Source organism: Mixophyes fleayi, chromosome 1 (genome assembly GCF_038048845.1).
Source record: "Mixophyes fleayi isolate aMixFle1 chromosome 1, aMixFle1.hap1, whole genome shotgun sequence".
In the NCBI taxonomy this organism is placed as follows: domain Eukaryota; kingdom Metazoa; phylum Chordata; class Amphibia; order Anura; family Limnodynastidae; genus Mixophyes; species Mixophyes fleayi.
Genome location: NC_134402.1, coordinates 203,812,201 through 203,837,097, shown reverse-complemented (window position 1 = coordinate 203,837,097; position 24,897 = coordinate 203,812,201). Strand labels below are relative to the sequence as shown.

At 40.0% G+C, this 24,897-nt stretch overlaps 1 protein-coding gene across 9 annotated transcripts in view; it reads right to left on the bottom strand.

Moving 5' to 3' along the window:
- Nucleotides 1-24,897, bottom strand: part of ADGRL3 (adhesion G protein-coupled receptor L3) — a 958,921-nt gene that overhangs the window by 430,653 nt on the left and 503,371 nt on the right. For all 9 annotated transcript variants that reach the window (XM_075204791.1, XM_075204784.1, XM_075204783.1 and 6 more), the window contains one exon: nt 16,808-16,991. In XM_075204791.1, coding sequence (XP_075060892.1) covers nt 16,808-16,991 — 184 coding nt within the window. The remainder of the gene's footprint in view (nt 1-16,807; nt 16,992-24,897) is intronic.

Here is a 24,897-nt window from a genome sequence, read left to right as displayed (position 1 = left end):
AGGCAGACTTCAATAATTACTTTAATAATTATTAATAAAATAGAGGACCCATAACATATTTGTTTGTGTATATGTATATATATATACATATATATATATATATATATATATATATATATATGTATATATATATATATATATATATATATATATATATATACTTATATAGTAATGATACTGCACATTAAAGAAAAGAAACATTGATAACATGACACCAATTTTTACCTATATATATATATATATATATATATATATATATATTAGTCAAAGCTGATGTAATTTTATCAGTGTTTCTTTTTTCTTTAATGTGCGGTATCAATTCTAGTTTCAGGGACGGGGAGTTGGGGGGCATATGCCCGCTGGGCCGGACAGAAATAAAAAAGACTATTTTGGTCCGGTCCCCGCACTGGCCCAAGTCTCTATTGGTGGCTGGCCCCTCCTCCGAGACCAGCCACCTTCTATCATTGGCCGTGATCCTTTCAATCCGTCTCCCCCATCCCCTGTGTGGCCTGCTATTGGTGTCACATGGGAAGTGCAACACGTGACAGGTGCTGTCCCATGTGTGAAGAAAAACAAGGTCATACAGCGTGCAGATAGAACAAAGTTAGTGGGGATAGTATGGCAATATAATGTGTGTGTATGAGAGGGTTAGTATGTTAATATAATGTGTGTGTGTGAGAGGGTTAGTATGTTAATATAATGTGTGTGTGTGAGAGGGGTAGTATGTTAATAAAAAGTGTGAGGGAAGGGGGGTTCATAATATAATGTGGGATGCAGGTTATTAATTTTATGGTGGACTGCAGATGGGTGCTAATTATTTAGTGGGTGCTATTTTATTGTGGGGTGATGGTGGGGCAATTTAATTTAATAGTGGGGTCTATCAATTTAAGATGGGGTGATTGGACCTTTAAATTTAATGCTGGGGTAGTTTGGAAGCTAATAAATGAATGTGGGGCTATTTGGGGAAAATTAGGTCTTTTTTATTACATGTGAATATGAATTATTTAATGCTGTGAATGGTTGTGGGAAATAGTTATAATTTTTAAATGTAAATGCCATTTAATTTATTGATAGGGCTGTTTGGATGGTGGGAAATGTGTTTATATATTAAATGGGAATACTATTGTTTTAATGCTGGGGCTGGTTGGAATTTTTTAAATTTCATGTACCCATTTTTTTCCCAATTAAGGCCTCCAGCATTCCAAGATCCAGACAAGCAGCAACTGAGCTAAAGACACCAGCAGCCACAGGCGGAGAAAGTGACAAGAACATGTAGGAGAGAGGAAGACAGTCTGCCAACTGTCCTGAATCTGTTGGGGCAGTCCTAAATTTGGGTGACTGTCTTGTGTAGTCAGGATTTGGTCCGACTACAAGGACAGTTGGGAGGTATGTCCCGCTTCACACTGTACTGCTCCTGAAGGCAGAGCTGGGTGCATCTGACAGTAGTGCCTGTGTATTTGTCTAAAATGATAACCATGTTACATCTTAGGGTCCCCCTGTCTAAAGTGCCCCGGGCCCCCCAGAGCCTTAATACAGCCCTGCCACTACAGCAGCTTGTACACTATCCAATTTTTGTTCTATAACAGGCATAATGACTGCAAGCATTTCTCGTGCGGTATCAGAAACCAACGAGGCATTATCAGGGCCAGCCTTAGATATAACTTCAGAATTGGCCACCAATGAGGGTAGAAGCTCAGGAGGGGGAACAGTACTTAAACCCCCTTGAGATCTAGTGGATGTATTTTTCGATTTACCTGATTTTTCACCAGAAGATTTGTCTACTAATTTATGCATAATATAAATTTGATCTAAGTTTCTTTACTTGCCCTCCCCCTCAAAAAAAAACCCATAAACCCATAAACGATAAACAAACAGCCTTAAAGTGACTGTCTCAATGTGGTCAATGTGGTCCCCAAACTCAGCCTACAAAATATTATTGTAGAACTCACATTAGACACAGTCAAGCAGCCTGTTTCTGCCGAAAGTTACCTTACAACCAAGAACCGGCGTGGGATCCCCCAAACCCAGCCTACCTTATATTACATAATATTACGGTTCAAGTGTTAGACAAAATTGAACAGCCTATTACTGAGACAAAAAGGCTCCGATAGTGTCTCTCTCAGGTTATACCTGGAACCAGGTTGTGATGAGTGTGGAACTGTCACTCACCAGACCGTGAGTGCCTCTGCGCTGGTGCGTGGTTCTCTAGCCTTCCTGCCGGCACCTGCTTCCAACTTTCTGGCAACAGTTTGAGGAAGCGCCTTTTCTATTCCAACATGACTGTGCCCCAGTGCACAAAGCAAGGACTACAAAAACATGGTTTGATGAGTTCGGTGTTGAAGAACTTGACTGGCCCACACAGAGCCCTGACCTCAGCCCCATCGAACACCTTTAGGGTGAGCTGGAACAGAGATTGCGAGCTAGGCCTTCTCATCTAACATCAATGCCTGAACTCATAAATGCTCTACAAAATGAATGGGCACAAATTCCCACAGAAAGACTCCAACATCTTGTGTGAAAGCCTTCCAAGAAGAGTGGAAGTTGTTATCGCTGCAAAAGGGGGACCAACTACATATTAAAGTATATGTATTTGAATACAATGTCATTACAGGCCCTGATGGTGTAATGGTCAAGAATCCAAATACTTTTGTCCATATAGTGTATTTTATCATTCTGATTTTGGAATTTACATTGATGCCAATTTTGCTAGTATACTTCTACCATATGACATTTTTGCCATCCGAATAGGTGTCTCACCCTCTCTCAAATCTAAACACCTCTGTCCCAGAAGACTCTCACTGACCAAGATGACATCTCCTGACCCACCAGCTACAGACCACAGCCCTTGGACAATATTACAAGCAGCTTTCCATGGCCATGGACAGAAAAATGTGGACCAGATTATCTAAGGAACTTTTCCAGCACCTGGATATAAGATGAAAGATATAATATAGTGTGCTCCATTTCCCATCCTAGATGCAGATTTGGCTCAACAACTTAAGAACAATGTTCTTAAGAACATTTTAAAGGGGAAAATGCAGGTTGATGCCCACAAGCCCAGCCAGCCTATGACCACAATAAGATATATCAGGCTATGCTCTGACTAGTTCCGATGAATAAACATGTAGGGGAGTGGCCTGACAGATCTGATTGAAGGAAGTATTGTGGTATCGTATGCTGCATGTTGCTGGTAATTCCTGCGGAGACATCTTTCTTCTGATGGTAGGGCAGCAGGTTCTTATTGTATATGAGTGCCATTTAATGAATTTAATGGTACGCATTTAGTTTCTGCTTAATAATGCACTACTACAGAGACTACAGAGCAGCAGTAAACCACACAAATCCAGAGGTTTCAGGTTAAAAGCCACAGCTAGTTTATTCACCAACAATTTGCAAACAAAACAAAATATAAACAAAGTCCTAGCCGTCTGGCTACTAGCTAATACATTTTAGCAACATTCTCTTTCAGGTGTTGGACCTTGTGTGAAAACACACACTCAACAAATCATTGCTCACCGCAGCAGAGTGTCTCAGGAGGCAACTCACCTCCTCCCCAGGTCTGAGACAATGATTGCATATTCTAGCTGCCTTTTCACAAGCACCTCACAGGTGCATCTCAGCTGAAGTTTCCCTTTACAATGCAGCGCCGCTTTAAATTTAAGCGCTGAAGAGGCTGAACACGCCGGAGATGAAGAATCCGGAGATTCATACATTTACCCCCAGGTGTGTGCATGCTCAGTTTAGCCAAGCAAGTGAATGCAGAGGAAACAGGTGAAAACAGGCCATAATGCAAGTTTAGCTGGTGCAATGTGTGGCAGCTGTATTGCAGAAAAAAATAATATTTTTTCTGTGGAGGGACAGAGGAGCAATATAAGTTTGAACTGTTCAGCACCTGTTTTTGTTTTGCATAGAAAGCAAAAATGTAAAAAATTGTTGGTTGTTCTAGTGCAGCACCTTGCCATTCACTGAGTTGTGAGTTGGGTCTGGTCAGGGAAAAGCCCTGTGCACAGAAGCTTGCTTCTTGCTTGTGTGGGACGCTAAAACACCTGGTTATTTTGCTAATTGACTGTGGGAAGTACTGTATGTATGTAAAGATTAAGACTGTTGTATAAAGGCTGAAATAGAACAAATGAAAGTAATTTCTGCCAGTACAAGTGGTCTTAACTACTGTATAGCTAAAGATAGGCAAAAAAAGACAAAGGTGTGTAGAAAAGAAAGTTGTCAAGCTGAAGTGTTTGAAGTTCAGTCTTAGCAGGAAAAATTGGAAAACCTGCACTGGAGTTTGCAGGGGGAGATGAAGATGCAAAATCTCTTTCTCTCTGCAAAAACTTGCTGTTACCTGTAGCAGATTGTGTGGCCAGGGAAGAGCTTGACTGCTTGAACTTTTAGAGAAGAAAACTCTTGGCTTGAAAAATAGAGGAGTTAGATGTTCAGCTGACAGTCTGCAGGAGAAAACTGAATAGAGGGTTAAGTGCTTTCCCAATGGAACTCCTAGATTGAAAACACATAGTTGGTGGACAGGGTCTAATGGAGCAATTAGACAAAAGTGGGGGGGGGGGTTTGTGCATATAAACCTGAATTGTACAGGGCGATGGCAGATAGTGGCATTCATACAGTGACTTGGGAAAAGTATACAACCCTCATAAAAATTTTAACGGATTTACCTGTATTTTAAATGACACTTATACAGATTGTTCCAGACAATATTTTTTTTATTAGGAACCAGTGGGCTTTTAAAGTAAATTTTCAAACTGAAACTGCAATAACAGCTTTAAGTAGGCTGGGGTAAGTTTCTACCAGCTTTACACACTGTTCGGGACTGGTTTTTGTCCACTCTTCCTAGTGAATTTTCTCCATGGGTTCATAGTTTTGAAGGGTGAAGGAAGTTCTAGTCTACAAACCTTATTGTTATTATAAAGAGTTTCGGTTTGTCGGTTACCAATTGGATAGTACTTGAAATATGAACTTGTTGATTTTGGGCAAATAGTGGCAAACAATCATTAGGAGCAGCGTTTTCCCACTTTTATACAGTGTGGGAAGTTGTTTATAAAATGTCCAAGGAACAAGGCTTTGTTCAAGAGTATGGGATATACATAAAGCTGGACTAATCGGTCACCTCTGAACAGAATGTCATGATGTAGCTCAACAGCACTCTGAGTGCATGCTGTGGTGGGAGGAGGGGGCGCTGAAGATGGGATATATAATTAAGTAAAGGGGGCTATTATAAAATAAAGGTGGAAGCATAAAAAAGTATAAAGGGATATATAATGGAGACAATTTGAGTATTATGAAGAAAAGGGAGTATTATGAAGAATGTTGGGTATGATGGTGTTGGTAGGTATTAATGAAGGGGTTAAAAGATGGAAGGTGGGTGATGGCGAATATTATATAGGGTGCTGAAAAACAAGTCTCACTTTTTAATTTCAAAAAGAAAAATGACAAATAAAAACAGACTCTTGAGTACCTAACAGCTTTCAATGGAAAAACAGTTGCGTTACACTATCTGGGAGTACATACTGAGCTGCATAGTGTTCCTGTGATACTAGCAGCAAGATTGAAAGTAGTAACCTCCGCAATAGGAAAATAATAATTTTTGGGAAAGACACATTGGAAGTACACAATTCCACTTGCATAAACAACACACAGACCTGCCACACACATTGTGCAATCTACAAACCAGGTACAGTTGTGGATATCATCATTCATCAGCAGGGATTGTTAGCTTGTGATCCCCATGCATCTGACAGAACAGCTGAGGTCCTGGAAAAAGCCTTCTTTGCTTTTGGTCCAAAGGACCCCCTTTTATATATCCACCAGGACATACTTAAATAAAAAACAAATCCATTTGACAGACGACGTAACTGTGCTTGTGGATTCCAATTGAGAAATACACAGACGCAAGCTCTATTTATAGCATAAGGGGGTTTCCTATGACAGCACGAGAAACCCCCTTAATCTATAAATAGAGCTTGCATCTGAGTATTTCTCATAGCGTCAGGGTGCTTCAGCACAGTAACGTTGTCTATCATGGTTTGTTATTTTATTCAAGCATGTGACCAGAAGAAAAAAAACATATTTTCCCTGGACTATTTGGATTGCAAATTATTTGGGACAACTCCATGGACCCTTTGGAATATAATTTATTTGGACATGGTTTACAAGCCTAATTGGATTACAAGTTTCTAAGAACAGAAGAAGACATATGTTGGTAAGTATTGGTTTTTGTTTTATTTTTAATAAACAGATGTGGGTGTTGTGGTTTATTTTAAGGGTTTTATTATTTTTATTAAAATAATGTGGTATTAAAGAGGGTGTTGTGGTTTATTTAACATTTCTCTTTGTGCTACTACAAGTTGCAGCAAGCCATGGGTGTCAGGACATGTTAGCACTTGTAGTTCTCCAAGTGTCAGCATGACATGGCTGCCATTGGTTTGCTGGTGCTTGTAGTTCTACAGGCCAAGCATGCTCAGACTGTTAATGGCAGCCCGGACTGGCTGGGGCTTGTAGTTCCACAAACAACAATGGTGTTTTATTTATTATTATTTTGTTTACTTTTAATACTTTCTTGCGCTGATATTATCCTACACCCATCGCCCCAGGGGTGTAGGAAGAGTCCTAGTGCTTTCATCATTGGGCTGGTTATCCCTAAAGAGAGGGACCTGCACAATTTTTTGTGGACCACACTCCCTAGGGAATTCAGCCCTGTGCTGAACAGCCTGGGGTTGGTTGTTATTATGGCAGGGAGACCCCTGCCTTGTCCCCATGCTATAGTGCCACCCACCCCGACTGGTTTGCCTAGTGCTAGTTGCATTGAAATTTCAGCGCAACCAGCAATAGGCCGGCAGCACTAGGCTTAATAGTTTATAAAGGGGTGACCCCCACAGTTGTTTTTTTTTTTAAATCATCTGTTTTTTAAATTATATAGCCGCCGGGTCCTGCGGCGGTATAACAGTCACGTGTTTGCTAATCTTGCCTATAGAAAGCAGCGTGTCTGGCGATTTTCAATTTAAACTCAGGTGAGTTTACAAAATCAAAGCTTCCTACATTTGGTGATTTGTATAGCTAGAGTGGCAAACAGTTGCGATTTGTAGCAATTTTGAGAATGGTGATTTTGAAAGAAATACTTTCCTAGCGATTTTACATCAAATTGCCATTTAATACATCAGCGAGTATAAACTCGCCCGAAAAAAATTGCTGGAAATGCAAAATCGCAGCTTGATACATTTACCCCCAGGGTTCTTTTTATCATTGTAATGAGAGTCGTGGAAGGATTAGAAAGCATCTCTAATAGAATGGATTATGTTACCTCTATTATGGGAGTTTAATTTCAAGTAAGAATTGTGTAGAACTTGAGGGCAATGAAACATGTTTAAAAGCATGTCTACGTGGACTAACAGTTTAGCGATCAGTTCAACTCTTGCCTCAAATATTGGGCTTAAAGAGGATTTATGCCCCTTAAGCCCAGCGTTACAGTCTCCCACAACAATTTGCCTCCATTGTTGGATTTCATGGAGCCATTTGTAAAAAAAAAAAAAAATTGGGACATTGGACAAGCTTGAAGCAAATTTTTAAAAGTTGTTTGTACCTGTCAGGACTAGAAATCTTTAATCATGATCACAATCCTTTGCTAAAATTTAAATGAGAGATGTATCTGTAAGAAAATAACAACAACTTTTGGTTTGTGGTACATGGAAACAATTTGGCTAATATCTGGTGAAGTATTTAGGGTAATGACAAATAGGTCTCATGGAGAAGCAACCTCCACAATCTGCTCATATACACCACTAATCCGGAAATGCTATTTTCTAATTGATTGTGCTATTTATCCATTAGCATTATGTGATTGATATGACCTTCAGCTCAAAAGTTGACAGAAAGTGCCTAATAAAGGGCACAGATGTCACTTTTAATATTGGAACTGAGGTGCTATCTTTCTTTGTGGCCAAAAGGGCAATAAAACAGTTTTAGTGCTAGTATGCATGTTGAAGTGGTAGAATCAAGAAAATTGTGCAAGATATTTCAAGACAAAGGTAAAAAAGAGTGAACAAGAAATGTATTGGCTCCACTCTGGATAAACAGGTGGAGAATAATTATTATTATTATTATTATTATTTATTTATAAGGCGCCACAAGGTTTCCGCAGTGCCGAACACAGTACAAACAATGGACAGTACAGGGAATAACAGTACAGAACAATAAACAAGTAGTACCAAAACTTCAGAGGCTCCAGGCAAAGCAAATATAATGGATTAGGAGCAGAAGAGAAGGTAGAGAGACAGGAGGGAGAAGGGCCCTGCTCATAAGAGCTTACATCCTAAATTGAGTGGAAACAGACGGCCGGCACAAAGGGAGTCAGAGGAGGGGAGCAAGCGCACACCTCTACAGAGGAGGAGCCAGGGGATGCGAGTGAGCATGGAGAGAGCGTTAGGTGGAAGGCTGGTAGGCTTTAAGGAAGAGATGGGTTTTGAGTGCCCGTTTTAAGGAGCACAAGTTAGGGGACAAACGGATGGAGCGTGTGTGGTCATTCCAATGCAGGGGGCAGCTCGGAAGAAGTCTTGAATTCTGGAGTGGGATGAGGTGATCAGAGTGGACGAGAGGCGATGGTCATTGGCCGAACGCAGGGACCGGGCGGGAGTGTGGATGGAGAGGAGATTGGAGATATAGGGGGCAGTAGAGTGGGAAAGAATAATGTTACTTTCATTAAACTCATAAGATAATAAACTTACTCAGTAGGGCTTATTTACTAACAATGGGTCTGATTCACTAAGGCACGCAAAACGAATGTATTGCGCTTTTTATTTTGTTTTTAAAAGTACACCTAATTCAGGCATACACACATGTATATTCAACATGGAGCAGACCTGAAGAGCCCTCGCTTGTTGAATATAGGCAGGGCCTGATCAACCACTAGGCTGACCAGGCTGCAGCCTGGGGCGCTGGGTCCCGGGGGGTGCGGCGCTGCGGGTATTATTATTTTTTTTTCATTCTCTTTTTTTTTTTTTCTTCATTCATTTTTTTTTTTCGGGTGGGGGAGGGGGTGTCGCCGCGGGGGGGGAGGGAGGGGGGGGGTCGCCGTGGGGGGGTGGAGAGCTCGACGATCAAAAGCATTGGTGGTCAGTGGTTAGCAACACACAGCCAATAGCCAGGCTGCCTGTTGCTGTGCATCAGACAGGAAGCAGGACGTCTTCACTTCCTATCTGCTGATCTGAGGAGAGGAGCGACGCTGGCACAACTACAGGTAAGTGAAGGGGGGAACTGCCCTGCATATCTATAGGGAGAGGGGGAACTGCCCTGCATATCTATAGGGAGGGGGGGAACTGCCCTGCATATCTATAGGGAGGGGGGGAACTGCCCTGCATATCTATAGGGAGGGGGGGAACTGCCCTGCATATCTATAGGGAGGGGGGGAACTGCCCTACATATCTATAGGGGGGGGGGAACTGCCCTGCATATCTATAGGGAGGGGGGAACTGCCCTGCATATCTATAGGGAGGGGGGGGAACTGCCCTGCATATCTATAGGGAGGGGGGGAACTGCCCTGCATATCTATAGGGAGGTGGGGGGAACTGCCCTGCATATCTATAGGGAGGGGGGGGGAACTGCCCTGCATATCTATAGGGAGGGGGGGAACTGCCCTGCATATCTATACGGAGGGGGGGGCGGAAACTGCCCTGCATATCTATAGGGAGGGGGGGAACTGCCCTGCATATCTATAGGAAGGGGGGAACTGCCCTGCATATCTATAGGGAGGGGGGGAACTGCCCTGCATATCTATAGGGAGGGGGGGGAACTGCCCTGCATATCTATAGGGAGGGGGGGGGACTGCCCTGCATATCTATAGGGAGGGGGGAACTGCCCTGCATATCTATAGGGAGGGGGGGGAACTGCGCTGCACATCTATAGGGAGGGGGAGAACTGCCCTGCATATCTATAGGGAGGGGGAACTGCCCTGCATATCTATAGGAAGGGGGGGGGACTACCCTGCATATCTATAGGGAGGGGGGGAACTACCCTGCATATCTATAGGGAGGGGGGGAACTACACTGCATATCTATAGGGGGGGGAACTACCCTGCATATCTATAGGGCGGGGGTGGGACTACCTTGCATATCTATAGGGAGGGAGAGGGGGGACTGTCATGCATATGTATAGGGAGGGAGAGGGGGACTGTCATACAAATCTATAGGGTGGGAGGGGGGGGAGCTGCCATGAAAATCTATAGGGAGGGAGAGAGGTTGATATGTATGAAGGAGGGCAGAGGAGGGGGGCTGATATATGTGACTGGGGGAGTTTTGATGTGACGGGGGGGATAGCTACAGAGTGGAGGTAAGGAAAATAGCTGCAAGGGGGATGGATGCAGGGTGGGAGGTAAAGAAAATGGCTGCAGCAGGGGTTAAGGAAAATGGCTGTGGGGGGGGGGGGTTGTGGTTAAGGAAAATGGCTGCAGGGGGTATTTAAAAAATAGAGCAGCTTTGGGGGGCAGAATCTCATGATTATGTGGTGGTCACATGGGTGGTCTCAGCAATCACTAGAATACTAAATATTAGTGAGATAGGGCTGGTAGAGGTTTGTATTTGATTGACAACAAATATTCAGATATTGCTTATATATGCCTGTCCAATGGGGTACTTTTAGCTGGCCATAATGGAGTGTTTTGTTTTAACTAAATGGCCTAATCATTCAGGGTTTGCATTATAATACATTTTTGCATTTTCAAAACAGGACGCCAACTTTCCAGAAGGCAGCGAGAGGATAACACAGTTGCAAGAGAGAAGAGCAAGAACAGGTAAGAGACAATGGCACAATCTGTTTAAATTTGAATGCTGGAGAATACACCTGAACATTCTCATTCAGGAGTGTTCCTATACACCTATATATTCGGAGGAGACGGGGAGGGGGCGCTGCGGCCGTATTAGCCTAGGGCGGCCAGAACCCTTAATCAGGCCCTGAATATAGGTGTAGGTTTGCTCTGTTTTTACAAACAATACACTGCAGGATATGTCCAATACATATGTGGAATATAAAGTCCAAGCAATAGTATCTACTGTGCATAAAATGCATTTTTACAATTATACCTGATTGCAAACACATGTGTTAGCATGCATATGCGACTCTGCACTTACCAGACCTGTAGCTGCTGCAATTGATACAAAAAAGAAACACGTACCTTCGAGATCTCCAAAGCTTGACTAGGGCACTGCTACACGGCATACAACAAAATATGAAGCTCAAACAGACTGCTCAGTAAATTAATCATGCTAAGTCAGCTATTGAGGTTACTAAATACATAAAGTTATAACAGAAAAATGCTGTCATTCTGGATTATAATCAGTTTGACAGGATGGACCGCCTATGCCACCCTGTCTGTTGTTGCTGGGAAGCGGCTGGGCTTACTTTGCCACCGTTCTCTTACGTTACCCCAAATGCGCCATCTTGCCACAGTAGGAGGGGCTTACACGAGCTGCCACCACTGGACTCCTTACCGGCATCCAGAACGGGTTTCTTCTGGATAACTGACACTGCTAGCGTACCTCGTTGCTGGTGTATCTGGGCTGGTACTCCTGACCTCTTACCAGTGTCGGACTGGGGCATGAATGGCCCACCGGGGGACTGCAACACTAGGGGCCCACCAGAGGGGGTGTGGCCAGTCATCATAGAGGCGGGGCCAGAAACTAGAGGGGGAGTGGTCAGTCCACAAAGGGCAGCTAGCACCTTAGTGTAGTATATAAAGAATGCAGTGTGTATATAAAGAATACACAGTCTTGACCTGCCCCTTAGATTGGGAGAACAGTCACCAAAATCATGATTGTCCCACTAGACCAGGATTCGCTAACCTGTGGCACTCCAGGTGTTGTGAAACTACAAGCCCCAGCATGCTTTGCCAATATATAGCAGCTTATTGCTGGAAGGGTATGCTGAGACTTATAGTTTCACAACATCTGGAGTACCACAGGTAAGCCAAGCCTGCACTAGACCCAGATCATTTGACAGACTGTCCTACCTGTTGTTGTCACTTTTACCACCTGTGGTTGCTGGTTTCTTTAGTTGCGTCTTGTTTGGATCCTGATATGTTGAGGGTCTTATTTGGAAAAAATAATGGGTACAATTAGAAACGCCAACCATCCCTGCCATTAAATCAACAGCACCCACATTTAATAATTAGGCCTCTCTACAGCCTCAACATTAAAGTAACAGTGCTCACATTTGATAAATAGATCTATTTCCCTCCAACCAACCCCAACATTAAATTAATAGTATTCCCATTTAATAAATAAACCTATTACCCTCCCTCCAAACAGCCCCAGCAATAAATTAATAGCATTTACGTTTAATACATCCATTTCCCACAACCATTCCTAGCATTAAATAATTAATTTTCACATTTAATAGATAGCCCCCACACTCAGCCCCACATTCAATTATAGACCCAAACCACCTCAGCATTAAAGGTCCCATCACCCCTCCCTATAGTGTTCTCTGTGCAGCCCCCCCCCATTACTATAGTTTTGAGAAGATATGTACAGTTTTTTGTTTAGATTTTGGATATTTTTATTTTGATAGGAAACTACAGTAAATGAGACAAGATAAAAGTTATTCAATCACTAATGAAGAATAATTTGTCTACTTTACTGACTATTTTGTTAAGGTGGCCACACGCATGGAGATCCAGATTGCAGAGGTCTACACCAGATACAGGAGTTACTTTACATATAATTTGTACTGGTGTTATTACCATTATTTTCCAACAGCATCAAGTACATCATGTATGTCACATACATGACACATACAGTATGTGTCATTTCCCTGACAGCTCTTAGAGATTAAAGTTCAAAAGGTTGAACTTTTACATATTAACAGTTAAGCTAGAAGTGAATGCCAACAGGAAGACATAAGATCATTTTAAGATCATACCAGGACATAAACGATATTTTCCAGACATTTAATATAGATAGCTTCAAAGATATTCCCAGAAAACAAGAACAACATAGAGTTTCTGGCTTAGCACCATATGACATGAGCAGAAGTGTCTGCTACCTCAGTCCTCCAAAGCTACAGAACTCAGTGAAGATTTTATACTGTGTTTAACACACAACATTATGTGTTAGCTCTTTGGTATGATTAATTCAGTGAAGTTTCAGAAGAGCTAATTCAGCAATAGACAGGCCGGGGCTCTTCAACTGTTACAACTAGAGAAGAAAAATGAAAACAAATATTTCCATTCCAACCAATGCAAATGATCACAAAGATGTAAAACATTGGTTTGTTTTAAATGTAAACAAAGAACACTGAATACAATAGAACAGTAGGCCTCTCGAATTCATTATCATTTGTCCAGTGATATCACGGATCTAATAATCTTGGTGATAACTGGAGTTTTTCATAACATTTTCCTTTAAAATTCAACACGCTGTCAGGTAACTTGTTGCCATAAATTATATATTTTTTGGTCACCTTCAATTATATAAGTTGAAATAAACTAATTATGGTCTACTTACCCATATGTTGAAGCAGCCTCTCTGCTCCTTCTCCTTTCGGCGGCGGCGGGAACATCAGCTGACAGGGGGAGGGGGCAGGTCACATGATCGCAGCTGCGATCGTATTTGAAAGATGACTGGCTGTCAGCAACAGCCAGTCATCTGCAGCAGCGGGGACGGCGGAGAGGACTGCGGGCACCCCGGAGGCCGACAACGGGCCTCCAGGTAAGCCCCGCCCACAACTAAAAGGGGATGTGGCCGTAAGGTAGCTGGGCCTACCGGTGATTTTAGCGGTAGCCCGCTGGGCCAGTCTGACGCTGCCTCTTACTATGGATCAGAGTTGCTGTGAATGGATCCCCTCTGGCCTATCACACTGACCAGGGCTGCATGGGTAGCAGGCAGAGCGGTGGTACTGGAAAAGCTTGGGTCCAAACCTCAGAGACAGCCGGAGAACGGATTAGATTTTTGGTCTAATCTGCATATCACAGGAATACAGAAATATTGAAGATGTTTTTAAGCAGATCTTGAAGCAAGATGTTTATTTGCTCTCACACTGGTTGAATGTACTAGTGTGATCAGGTCAGATGAAAATCAAAATAACAAGTTTCAAATACAAGCTAGTGCTTTTTACACAGTTCAGAAACAGGCTGTTTTTAGCATCAGGATGTACCCTATTTACACAAACATGGATTTACATGCATTGCAAAGGTAAAAAAAATTGCGCTTATCTATGAAATTCACTCTGGACAAAAGGCCACACAGTAACGACCCCCTGCTGGGCCTTTGGCCAGAGCAGGCATGACACTTCATCATAAAACTTTGTTAGCAATTCCTGCTATCAGACTCCCTTCCAGATATGCCTAATTGGAGGTTTCCACTAGCAACCTTACAAATCCCACACAATGACAGTTCAATACAAAACACATCCCAATACACAAAAGACCTCCATCCACAAAGGCCTATTGTATCAGATATATACATTAGAAATAAGGCATATTGTTTAGTAAGGTTAGAACAGGAAAAACGAGTTTCTACCCTGGTCTCAGAAACAACAAATTCCTATCTCAGAATACATACAAAATAAAAAATAAGTGCATATGAAATTATATAAATAAGCACCCTGCGCTGTTTCCTTTAAATAAATTCATACCAGAAGTTATTTATCAGTGATCCAGTCACAGTCAGTAATTGGTACAAGAAAATACTTAATGTAACATCACAAACATCCACAGAACAGGGCATAGATGATTTGAGATTCTCCATTCATCAACATAATACATAGTAATAAAAATATATGAAAGTTTCTCATCTGGGAAAGATTAAGGAAGAAAGGCATGCTGGTATCGGCCCATTAGGAAATCTCTTGTGTCTGGTAGCAACTTCTATAGCTAGGTAAAAAGGAAATGATCCAATGCTGGCTCCCCATAAATATCTTAAACACAATGGCTGAACATAGTACTTATTGGTAAAAACCTTGTCAGGCCTTTAAAAAGCATAGCGCTAAAGGGCCGATTGCTTTCTTTTGTTCTTTGGTAACACCCAGTACAAAGTGATGCACTGGCAGGAATAAGACAGGAAAGATAGTTATCTTGTGAGCTGCAGGGGATGGGGTGGGGCAGCCCTCATTCCTATCAGACTGTGAATATCTTGTCTGTTTTTAAGTGAGAGGGAGACCTCCATGCAGTTTAAAAAGTAATGGTGTGCAGGAGCAGCATGTAATTTCTGTCAATTTCAGTATTGGCAATATCTTTAAATGTGTCTGTTGAAGACCATAAGTAAGTATTAAATAATATAAAAGTATATTAATGGTTTAATGCTGCCCTCATGTGGAAAAAATTATCCCTTAATGGCATTAAGATTTACCAGGCCTTGCCTATTTGCCAAGGGTCATAACAGCTCGTACGGCTGTAATCATTCTTCTGTTATCTTCATCTTAGAATGTCGATAACAGAAGAAATTCTATCAACCAATGCTTGTAAATAATGTAAATAAAGCATTTTTTCAATTGAGAATTATTTTAAATATATTTTTATTTTTCAATATTTTAATCTAAGTTTTACTCTTTGATGATTATTATTATTATTATTATTATTATTTTTAATTAGTGGAACTGAAAGCCCAAGCATGGAATTTCAATTCCACTGCACATGTGTGAAACAGCTAACTGTGTCACTCATGCACATATCACCTGAGTTTGTGCAGGTGACTTTCAAGTTAATCTTGCCATTTGAGACAAGGATCACCAAGGGATTTGAATATGGCTCAACTGTCACGTCGAGAATTTGATAATAAATTATGGCGGAAAGTGATTTTGTTTTAGAAAATCAGCTCTAGTGCCAGTTGTTATTAAATAGATCCAACTGAAACAGAACTGTGAAACCAGAAGTTAATAAAAAATACCAAATTCATTATATTCACTATAATAATAAGGAATTTGTACTTGTATATTTCCTACTTATAATTGTACTTGTATGTTTTGTTATTATGTTTCATTTGTATTTGTGTGATTTGTAAATTGATTGTCTGGTGCTACAAAATTTGTGGTGGCTTACAAATAAACGATGATGATGATGATAAATTGACCTTTTAGAAACAACGTAACCTTTTAAGAAACCGAAATTAATTATATACATCTCCTTTTATAAATGTGTAAAACTGTCACATATTTAATTTGAAATGTAGGAATTTCGGTTTCTTTAATTATACTTTCATGTTAAATTCACGTCAGAAAGTACTATAAAATGGCAGCGTATTTCAGATAGTTAAATGCAGTGATTAATCCATTCCTCTAGGCCCCCATAATATTCTATATCATGTGGTTTAGATCTGAAAACGGCGTCCTATGTGTTTTGCGGTTTGCATACAAATACCTTAGAATTTCATTTTTGCATATCCCTCTTACTGTAATCCCTTTTACTGTAATCTCTATAATCTGCGTTCCTGCCACAGGAGCTGTTTACAGCTTCACACTTTAACTTCTGCATAAACAACGAGCGGAAAGTGAAGAACTTAGCTAATATAATAGAAATAGCTACAAAATGCTAACATTTTTGTCTCTCTATGTGACCTTACTGAAACAATATTTTTGTTTAAAATAATTAAACCATGTTCATGTTAAAGCCCGTATACAAAGCAAAATATATTGTTGATACTTTGATATGAAGACGAATTTAAATATGTAGTGAATCACTATATTTTGTTTATGTTCATGTCCAAGTAAATGTGCCATTTCCCAAAATATTTCACAATTTTGTGGTGAATATTTGCATACTTTGTCAAAATACTTGTGATTACCTGTGGTATTATTAAACTAAACCTTTTCTGTTACTTACGAATATTGTCTGTGTTTTCTCTAACAATGTCTGTTTTTAGGAGATTATCAGCCAACACAAAAGCTCCTTCTTCCACTGTGTCAAGAAGCATGGTGGCTGCTCGCAGCTGGTCCTTTTCAGTCAAGTCTTGCCATGCATTCAAAGCTTGTGGCTGAAGGAGATTGTTAACAGTCTCAACCATTGCCTACAAAAAAGAAAATAGAATGAATAGGGTTTCTAAGCAGTCAGTATGAACTGTTAGGCATCTACAATTACATGCCAGGATTGCATACTGCTTTATCTGAGTACAAACATTTCATGATTGATACTAATGGATCAGGTTAACTTAAAATAAGCCAATACAACCAACAAAACTAGTGTAAATCGCACCAGGAATGTTCTAAATCCTTCTAGGCTATGGTTATTATTAATATCTTATTTTGATTCATATAATTAATATCTTTGCATTTTTTTTTCTAATTTTTATATATTGTAATTATATGATACCATAAATCCTGAAGGTGGTGCTCCCACACAAGATATCAAGAATTCAAATCAACAAAAGCCAATGTGTTTAAATGGGGCACTCTTAGAACAGAATCATTATAAAACTTAATAAATTGTATTAATATACATTAAAATAGTAGATAGAGTAGTGAAATATTAAAAATTGTAAATGACATATAACACCAAGATAATTGATAATTAACTGTTAAGACTAGCAAACTCTGCTAGTACACGCCGTTCTTTCTTATAATATATTTAATCAAGGTATATGTTAAGAATATATTTGATAGAATACCTATATCATATAGTGGGGATGTGAGGACTGAATGGGATAGTGAGCTATTATGGGTAGCGTTGCGGTGTTAGTATTGTAGTTTAATTAGGATTATCCCTTCTCGATAGTAAAGGAACTATTGGCCGTATTCAAAACGCTACTCTGAGGTTATAGATCCTGTGAATGTAGTGATTGCCATCACCTGGGTTATAGAGTCACGCTAGGTACTGCTACTCCCCTGGATTCTCATATACAATCTGTTAGTGGTAACTGATTGTTATATAAAAGGTACATCGTAGATGCATATGAGATATTGTCATTAGGGCATCGTGATACTGTGTAACTAACGTGATGTAGCAGGATCCGTATAACCCCTGCTTATAGCGTTCCAAGCACTCGATTACAATAAATGCTGCCCTTGTGACAGCTTAAGCTATGTAATATCACTACGGTTTGTAAAGGCTCATGAGTATAATGTCAGGCTTGGTCCTCAGACTATGTATAATACCCTTCCTAGAGTCCTCCACCCCCTATTGATATTAATTATCTTATATGTTAGACATTTTTGATAAGTCAGAGACAATTAGAAAAGAAAAGAACAGCGTGTGAATCGCCGACGCACGTTTCACTACGCTTAGCTTTTTCAAGGCTACTTTTTTTTTTTTTAGAACAGAATCATTATAAAACTTAATAAATTTTATTAATATACATTAAAATAGTAGATAGTAGAGTAGTGAAATATTAAAAATTGTAAATGACAAATAACACCAAGATAATTGATAATTAACTGTTAAGACTAGCAAACTCTGCTAGTACACGCCGTTCTTTCTTATAATATATTCAATCAAGGTATATGTTAAGAATATATTCAATAGAATACCTATATCATATAGTGGGGATGTGAGGACTGAATGGGATAGTGAGCTATTATGGGTAGCGTTGCGGTGTTAGTATTGTAGTTTAATTAGGATTATCCCTTCTCGATAGTAAAGGAACTATTGGCCGTATTCAAAACGCTACTCTGAGGTTATAGATCCTGTGAATGTAGTGATTGCCATCACCTGGGTTATAGAGTCACGCTAGGTACTGCTACTCCCCTGGATTCTCATATACAATCTGTTAGTGGTAACTGATTGTTATATAAAAGGTACATCGTAGATGCATATGAGATATTGTCATTAGGGCATCGTGATACTGTGTAACTAACGTGATGTAGCAGGATCCGTATAACCCCTGCTTATAGCGTTCCAAGCACTCGATTACAATAAATGCTGCCCTTGTGACAGCTTAAGCTATGTAATATCACTACGGTTTGTAAAGGCTCATGAGTATAATGTCAGGCTTGGTCCTCAGACTATGTATAATACCCTTCCTAGAGTCCTCCACCCCCTATTGATATTAATTATCTTATATGTTAGACATTTTTGATAAGTCAGAGACAATTAGAAAAGAAAAGAACAGCGTGTGAATCGCCGACGCGCGTTTCACTACGCTTAGCTTTTTCAAGGCTAACCTGAGCTGACCCAGCATTGTTTCCTTTATAGCGGGGGATCCTCCCCTCTAATGACGTATTTGCTATCTCCCTTATGGAATATACAAGGTATCGTTATGTTGTTATAGTAACCTTTAGAGGTTATTCATCTGGCGGTTTTATTAAAACATAATTGAAGTTGGAAAAGATCTACAATGTTACAAAACATATTGGGAGGTTCAGGGATCAGAATTAACAAAATATAATAATCTTAGGTAGGATAATATCCAGATTTCTAATGGTGTACTTTTGAGATAATTTATGGTGCTGTAATGGCATTATTGTCCCGGTTCACTGATGAAAATGACTTATCTATCATGATCCCCTTACATTCCTATTATTACTCATCCTATAGGTCCCAGAACAGATATAAATTATAAATTAATATTGTGAAAAAGATTTGTAATAATTGGTATATTGAAATATGAGACTACTACGGTCTCAATTTTAAGTGGTGAACACATATATGAGGGTGATCATAGTAATTAGTTATCCTAATAGTGTAAATTAATAAATAAATAAGTGTGATGTATATATGAATAGTCTCAAAAATCATCTTGATTTAAATAGTGTCGTCTAGGGCCCATAGACAAATGTTCCTCTATATCACTATGTGAGAAGTGACTTCCCTTAATAGGGAGGTAGAAAAGGTAAGTTACACAATGTGAAGTAAGTGTATATCATCTCAGTAATAAGCTTATTTGCCCTATTAGTGATGTGTGTAACAAATAGTCACGTGAAGTATTTGAATTCAACCTGTTCTGCGATTAACTAGAACCATTATCTATGAGAGGATCAGAAAAAGTCCTGGGGCTAGATTTACTAAGCTGCGGGTTTGAAAAAGCGGGGATGTTGCCTATAGCAACTAATCAGATTCTAGCTTTCATTTATTTAGTGCTTTCTACAAAATGACAGCTAGAATCTGATTGGTTGCTATAGGCAACATCCCCACTTTTTCAAACCCGCAGCTTAGTAAATCTAGCCCCTGATCTTGATTGTAAATTGTAGGAATACCGAGAAGTTGTTACGGTCATTCAGCCCCTATCCATCACACTATCCATAAGGAAAATTTTCCTAGTTTCCTTTTTTAGGAGTTCCAGATTAGTATTGCCTCCTCTCAAGCCCATATGGACTTGTTCCATTGCATATGCTTGTAGTCCTTGTGGTTTTCCCCCATGGCATTTGAAAAAATGTCTGGCTACAGTAGTAATCTGTTTCATATTGTTTGTGCCTCTCTCGGCTCTTCTGATGTTCCCTACATGTTCTAACACCCTTCTTTTTAGGGGCCTACTTGTCATACTTATATATTTGAGCTTACAGGGGCACATTAAGCAGTAGATCACATTTAATGAATCACAATTAAGGAATTCATTTATTTTCCATTTAAAGGATAAATGAACTGAAAACTAAAAATTCAGTTTTAAAATTATACCACTAAATATGTTTTGTTTAAGGGGACATTTTTTTAAGTGAAACTCAGTATCAGAATATTACTTACCTGAGGTCAGGCCAATGTTGGTAAAGTATTTGTGAACTGATCTATCGTGTGGAAACTGGGTATGAAATGTTTCTGGATTAGTTTTAATTTAGTATAATTTACCCCATACTGATTTTTGGTTTTGCTCTTAAGCGGAATAAGTATTTTGAGCAATATTTAATTATGCCTTAAAGTGACCACTTTCAGCCACCATAACTATTATCCATGCACTCATCATCTTAATTACTGTAACCTTCTTCTTAACTGCCTCTTCCACTCCTCCCATCATGCCCCCCCTTCATGTTATACTCAAAGTGGCTACAAGACTTATCTTTCTTTCATGCTGCTCTTCTTATACCTCCCCTCTCTGCCTTGCCTTACACTGGCTCCCTTCCCCTACAGAATCCTCTTCAATCTCTTCAACATCTCCTACAAAGCTCTCTCCCACTAAACTGCCCCCTATATCTCTAACCTCCTCTTCATTCACACTCCCTCGTGTTCCTTGCGCTTGGCCAATAACAGTCAACTCTCCTCCACTCTGATCACCTCATCCGACTCCAGAATCAAGATTTCTCTGATGCTGTCCCCCTTCACTGGAACGGCCTCCTTTGCTCCATGCGTTTGTCCCCTAACTTGTGCTCCTTCAAAGGGGAACTTAAATCTCACCTGTTCCTTAAAGCCTACCAGCCATCCAGTTAAGCCTTTCTTGTTCTCCTCTGTGCATTCTTATCTCCTCCTGGACCCTTTTTCACTCCTCCCATGCTATTTCCCCTTAACCAACTCCCTTCTGTGTCTGATGTCTGTTTACCCTCCCTTTAGAATGCAAGCTTTTATGAGCAGGCCCCTTTTCCCTACTGTCTCTATACCTATTCTTCTGCTCCAACTTCACTACAATAGCCATGCCTGAAGTTTCTGAAGTCTTCGTATTAGTTGTTTATTGTTCTGTACTGTTTGTATTGTTTACGGTGCTGCGGAAATCTTGTAGGGCCTAATAAATAAAGGATAAAAATAATAACATGGATATACAAAAAACATGAAACCCCTCCAGCATCTGTGTAAATTCCTGTAGCTACCTTAGAGAAAGTGTATTTAAAATATGGTATTTACTCTATATAAAGGTAGTCATCATTAATAACTCTATATATAGCCCACACGTTAAAACATATTCTAGCACTCTATTACAGTATCCTTAGGACTATGGATATTTTCCATTAATTGGAGCACCATGCCTAAAGTATGCTAAATTTACATTTACATGAACGAACTGTCAGGAACTAGGTTAGGGTGAATTTTTTAAGCAACTTTACTTCAGAAAAGTGTTTCAAATGGATAAAGATAATATTTAATACACAAACGAAATACACAGTGTAAACGCTTTGTACTTGCTGGTTCATTAACTTATAGCAGATCAATAGCAAAGTGTTGTTTTTATGCCCATTCACCAGAACCAAATAACTATTAAAGTTCTTGAAATTTAAGTAACTGAAGTCTTTGGCTTCGTGCAATTTCTCGCAAACACACTAGTTCTCATAGAGTGCTTTCAGAAATGCAAGTAAATAATTCAATAAACACTTGTCTCATTTGTGTACTTCAGAGCTCTCTTCCATAAGAAATAGAGCCGTTGAAAAAGCAGTTCAGCATGACACAAGAACTAACTAAATAATCTCTCGAGCATCATACTCCCATTATCAGAATGCTAGCTTGGCTGCCACCATAGAAACCCAGCTGACATTCCTGGAACTTAGTTTGCCACCAGATGCCCACCAATGTAACGTCTTGCGCCTACATGCTGTGCTAGTGACAAATACTGCCCTATAGTGATTGTGAGGAAAAATTAGATTAAAATTATTGCATAGTTGTGAAATTCAGCTCCCCCACTAATACGTTGTACAGACTTTCAATTTAAAAGAGATTCTGGGAGTAATTGTGTTAATAGCAAAATTGCCTATATGAAATGGAGGAACAGTCCTTGCTTTAATTGTGAGAAGCAGGTGGTGTAATTTTAGCTGATAGCCCGTCTCATTACAGCTGCATTAGGTTTTTGTTACACTATGTTTTGTTGAAAACCTGTGCAAACTAATTTTCGATATTTAGCCAATGTGTAGTGCTATTAGTATTTATTTCAACTTTATTATAATTAGAGATGGGCGGGTCCGGTTCTCCGAGAACCGAACCCACCCGAACTTTGGGTATCCGAGTACCGAGCTGAGCAGCTCGGTACTCTCCCGCCAATTCCGAATCCAAATCGAGGCCGAACGTCATTGTGACGTCGTCGGATCTCGGGACTCGGTTCTCGCGATACTTCAACTTTATAAATACACGCCTCCACAGCAATCCATCGCCATTTGACAGAGGGAGAGAGCAGGGTGTAGTCATAGGCTAATTAGAGCAGGGACAGAGAAAGAATACAATATTGTTCTTGCAATTGCTCTAACCAAAATCGCTAGTGCAGAGAGGAGGATAGAGGTTTATTATTTTTTCTTCATATTTGGCACTCCCCAGCGCTTTTGGGTTGTCCCCCATAATTGTGCATTAATATTTCTGGCTGTCAAAAGTCATATCTGTCAGCAGTATCTACTCAATAAATGTTAGCACTCCTCAGTGTTTTTGGGGTGTCCTCTCTAATTGTGCATTAATATTTCTGGCTGTCAAAAGTCATATCTGTCAGCAGTATCTACTCAATAATTTTAAGCACTCCTCAGTGTTTTTGGGGTGTCCTCTCTAATTGTGCATTAATATTTCTGGCTGTCAAAAGTCATATCTGTCAGCAGTATCTACTCAATAATTTTAAGCACTCCTCAGTGTTTTTGGGGTGTCCTCTCTAATTGTGCATTAATATTTCTGGCTGTCAAAAGTCATATCTGTCAGCAGTATCTACTCAATAAATTTTAGCACTCCTCAGTGTTTTTGGGGTGTCCTCCCTAATTGTGCATTAATATTTCTGGCTGTCAAAAGTCATATCTGTCAGCAGTATCTACTCAATAATTTGTAGCACTCCTCAGTGTTTTTGGGGTGTCCTCCCTAATTGTGCATTAATATTTCTGGCTGTCAAAAGTCATATCTGTCAGCAGTATCTACTCAATAATTTGTAGCACTCCTCAGTGTTTTTGGGGTGTCCTCCCTAATTGTGCATTAATATTTCTGGCTGTCAAAAGTCATATCTGTCAGCAGTATCTACTCAATAATTTGTAGCACTCCTCAGTGTTTTTGGGGTGTCCTCCCTAATTGTGCATTAATATTTCTGGCTGTCAAAAGTCATATCTGTCAGCAGTATCTACTCAATAATTTGTAGCACTCCTCAGTGTTTTTGGGGTGTCCTCCCTAATTGTGCATTAATATTTCTGGCTGTCAAAAGTCATATCTGTCAGCAGTATCTACTCAATAATTTTTAGCACTCCTCAGTGGTTTGCGCTCAGAATGGATTCAAAGCAGTCCACATATGATCTAAATGAGCAACCAGGTTCTGTCACCAGTCCTGATGTTAGTGTTCCCAGTACGTCATCTGGCCAAGGCGATGTCAAACAACAGAGTGTTTTCAAATTAGTGCAAAAAACAAAAACCAAAAAAAAATTTACTGTATTGAAGCGAAAAAGAAGTGTAACTGAGCAAAAGTTAAGTGACGATAAAAAAAAAATTGCAAGCATGCCATTCTACACACGCAGTGGCAAAGAGAGAATGAGGCCTTCACCTTTGGCTATTAGTGGCAGATCCCAAAAAGTTACCCAGGCTACAATTGGTGCACAACTACTGTTACGCGTCAAAGCTGAGCTGCAAGATACCAGTGAGGCATTACAGGAGAATATTTGCTCTGATTCACAAATGACAACAATCCCTGTGGAGAGTCCATCCAACAGTGGGATGTCTAATCGTGAGCATTCTGCTGATGTGTGCCTTAATAGCCCGAGTGTAGCCGGTGATACCCAAATTGAGGATGCCACTTTGGAATTAGAAGAGGATGAGGGGGAGATTTGTGTAGGCGACGAGGGCGCTAATGATGATGTTGATGATTATGATGCAGACAGATACCAAATTGCCTTTCTCAATTTCTATTTATATTCTAGATTATATAACGGCTGAATAGTTTTCTATTTTACTCCTAGTGGAGAGAGGATCTGATGCAGACAGATACCAAACTGCCTTTGTCCATTTCAATTTATATTGTACAGTCTATAATGGCTGAATTTTTTAGTATTTTATACAAGTGGAGGGGGGGCTAGAGAGACAGAAACCAAACTGGCTTTCTCCATGTCAATTAATATTGTACAGTCTATAATGGCTGAATTTTTTGGTATTTTATACAAGTGGAGGGGGGCCTAGAGAGA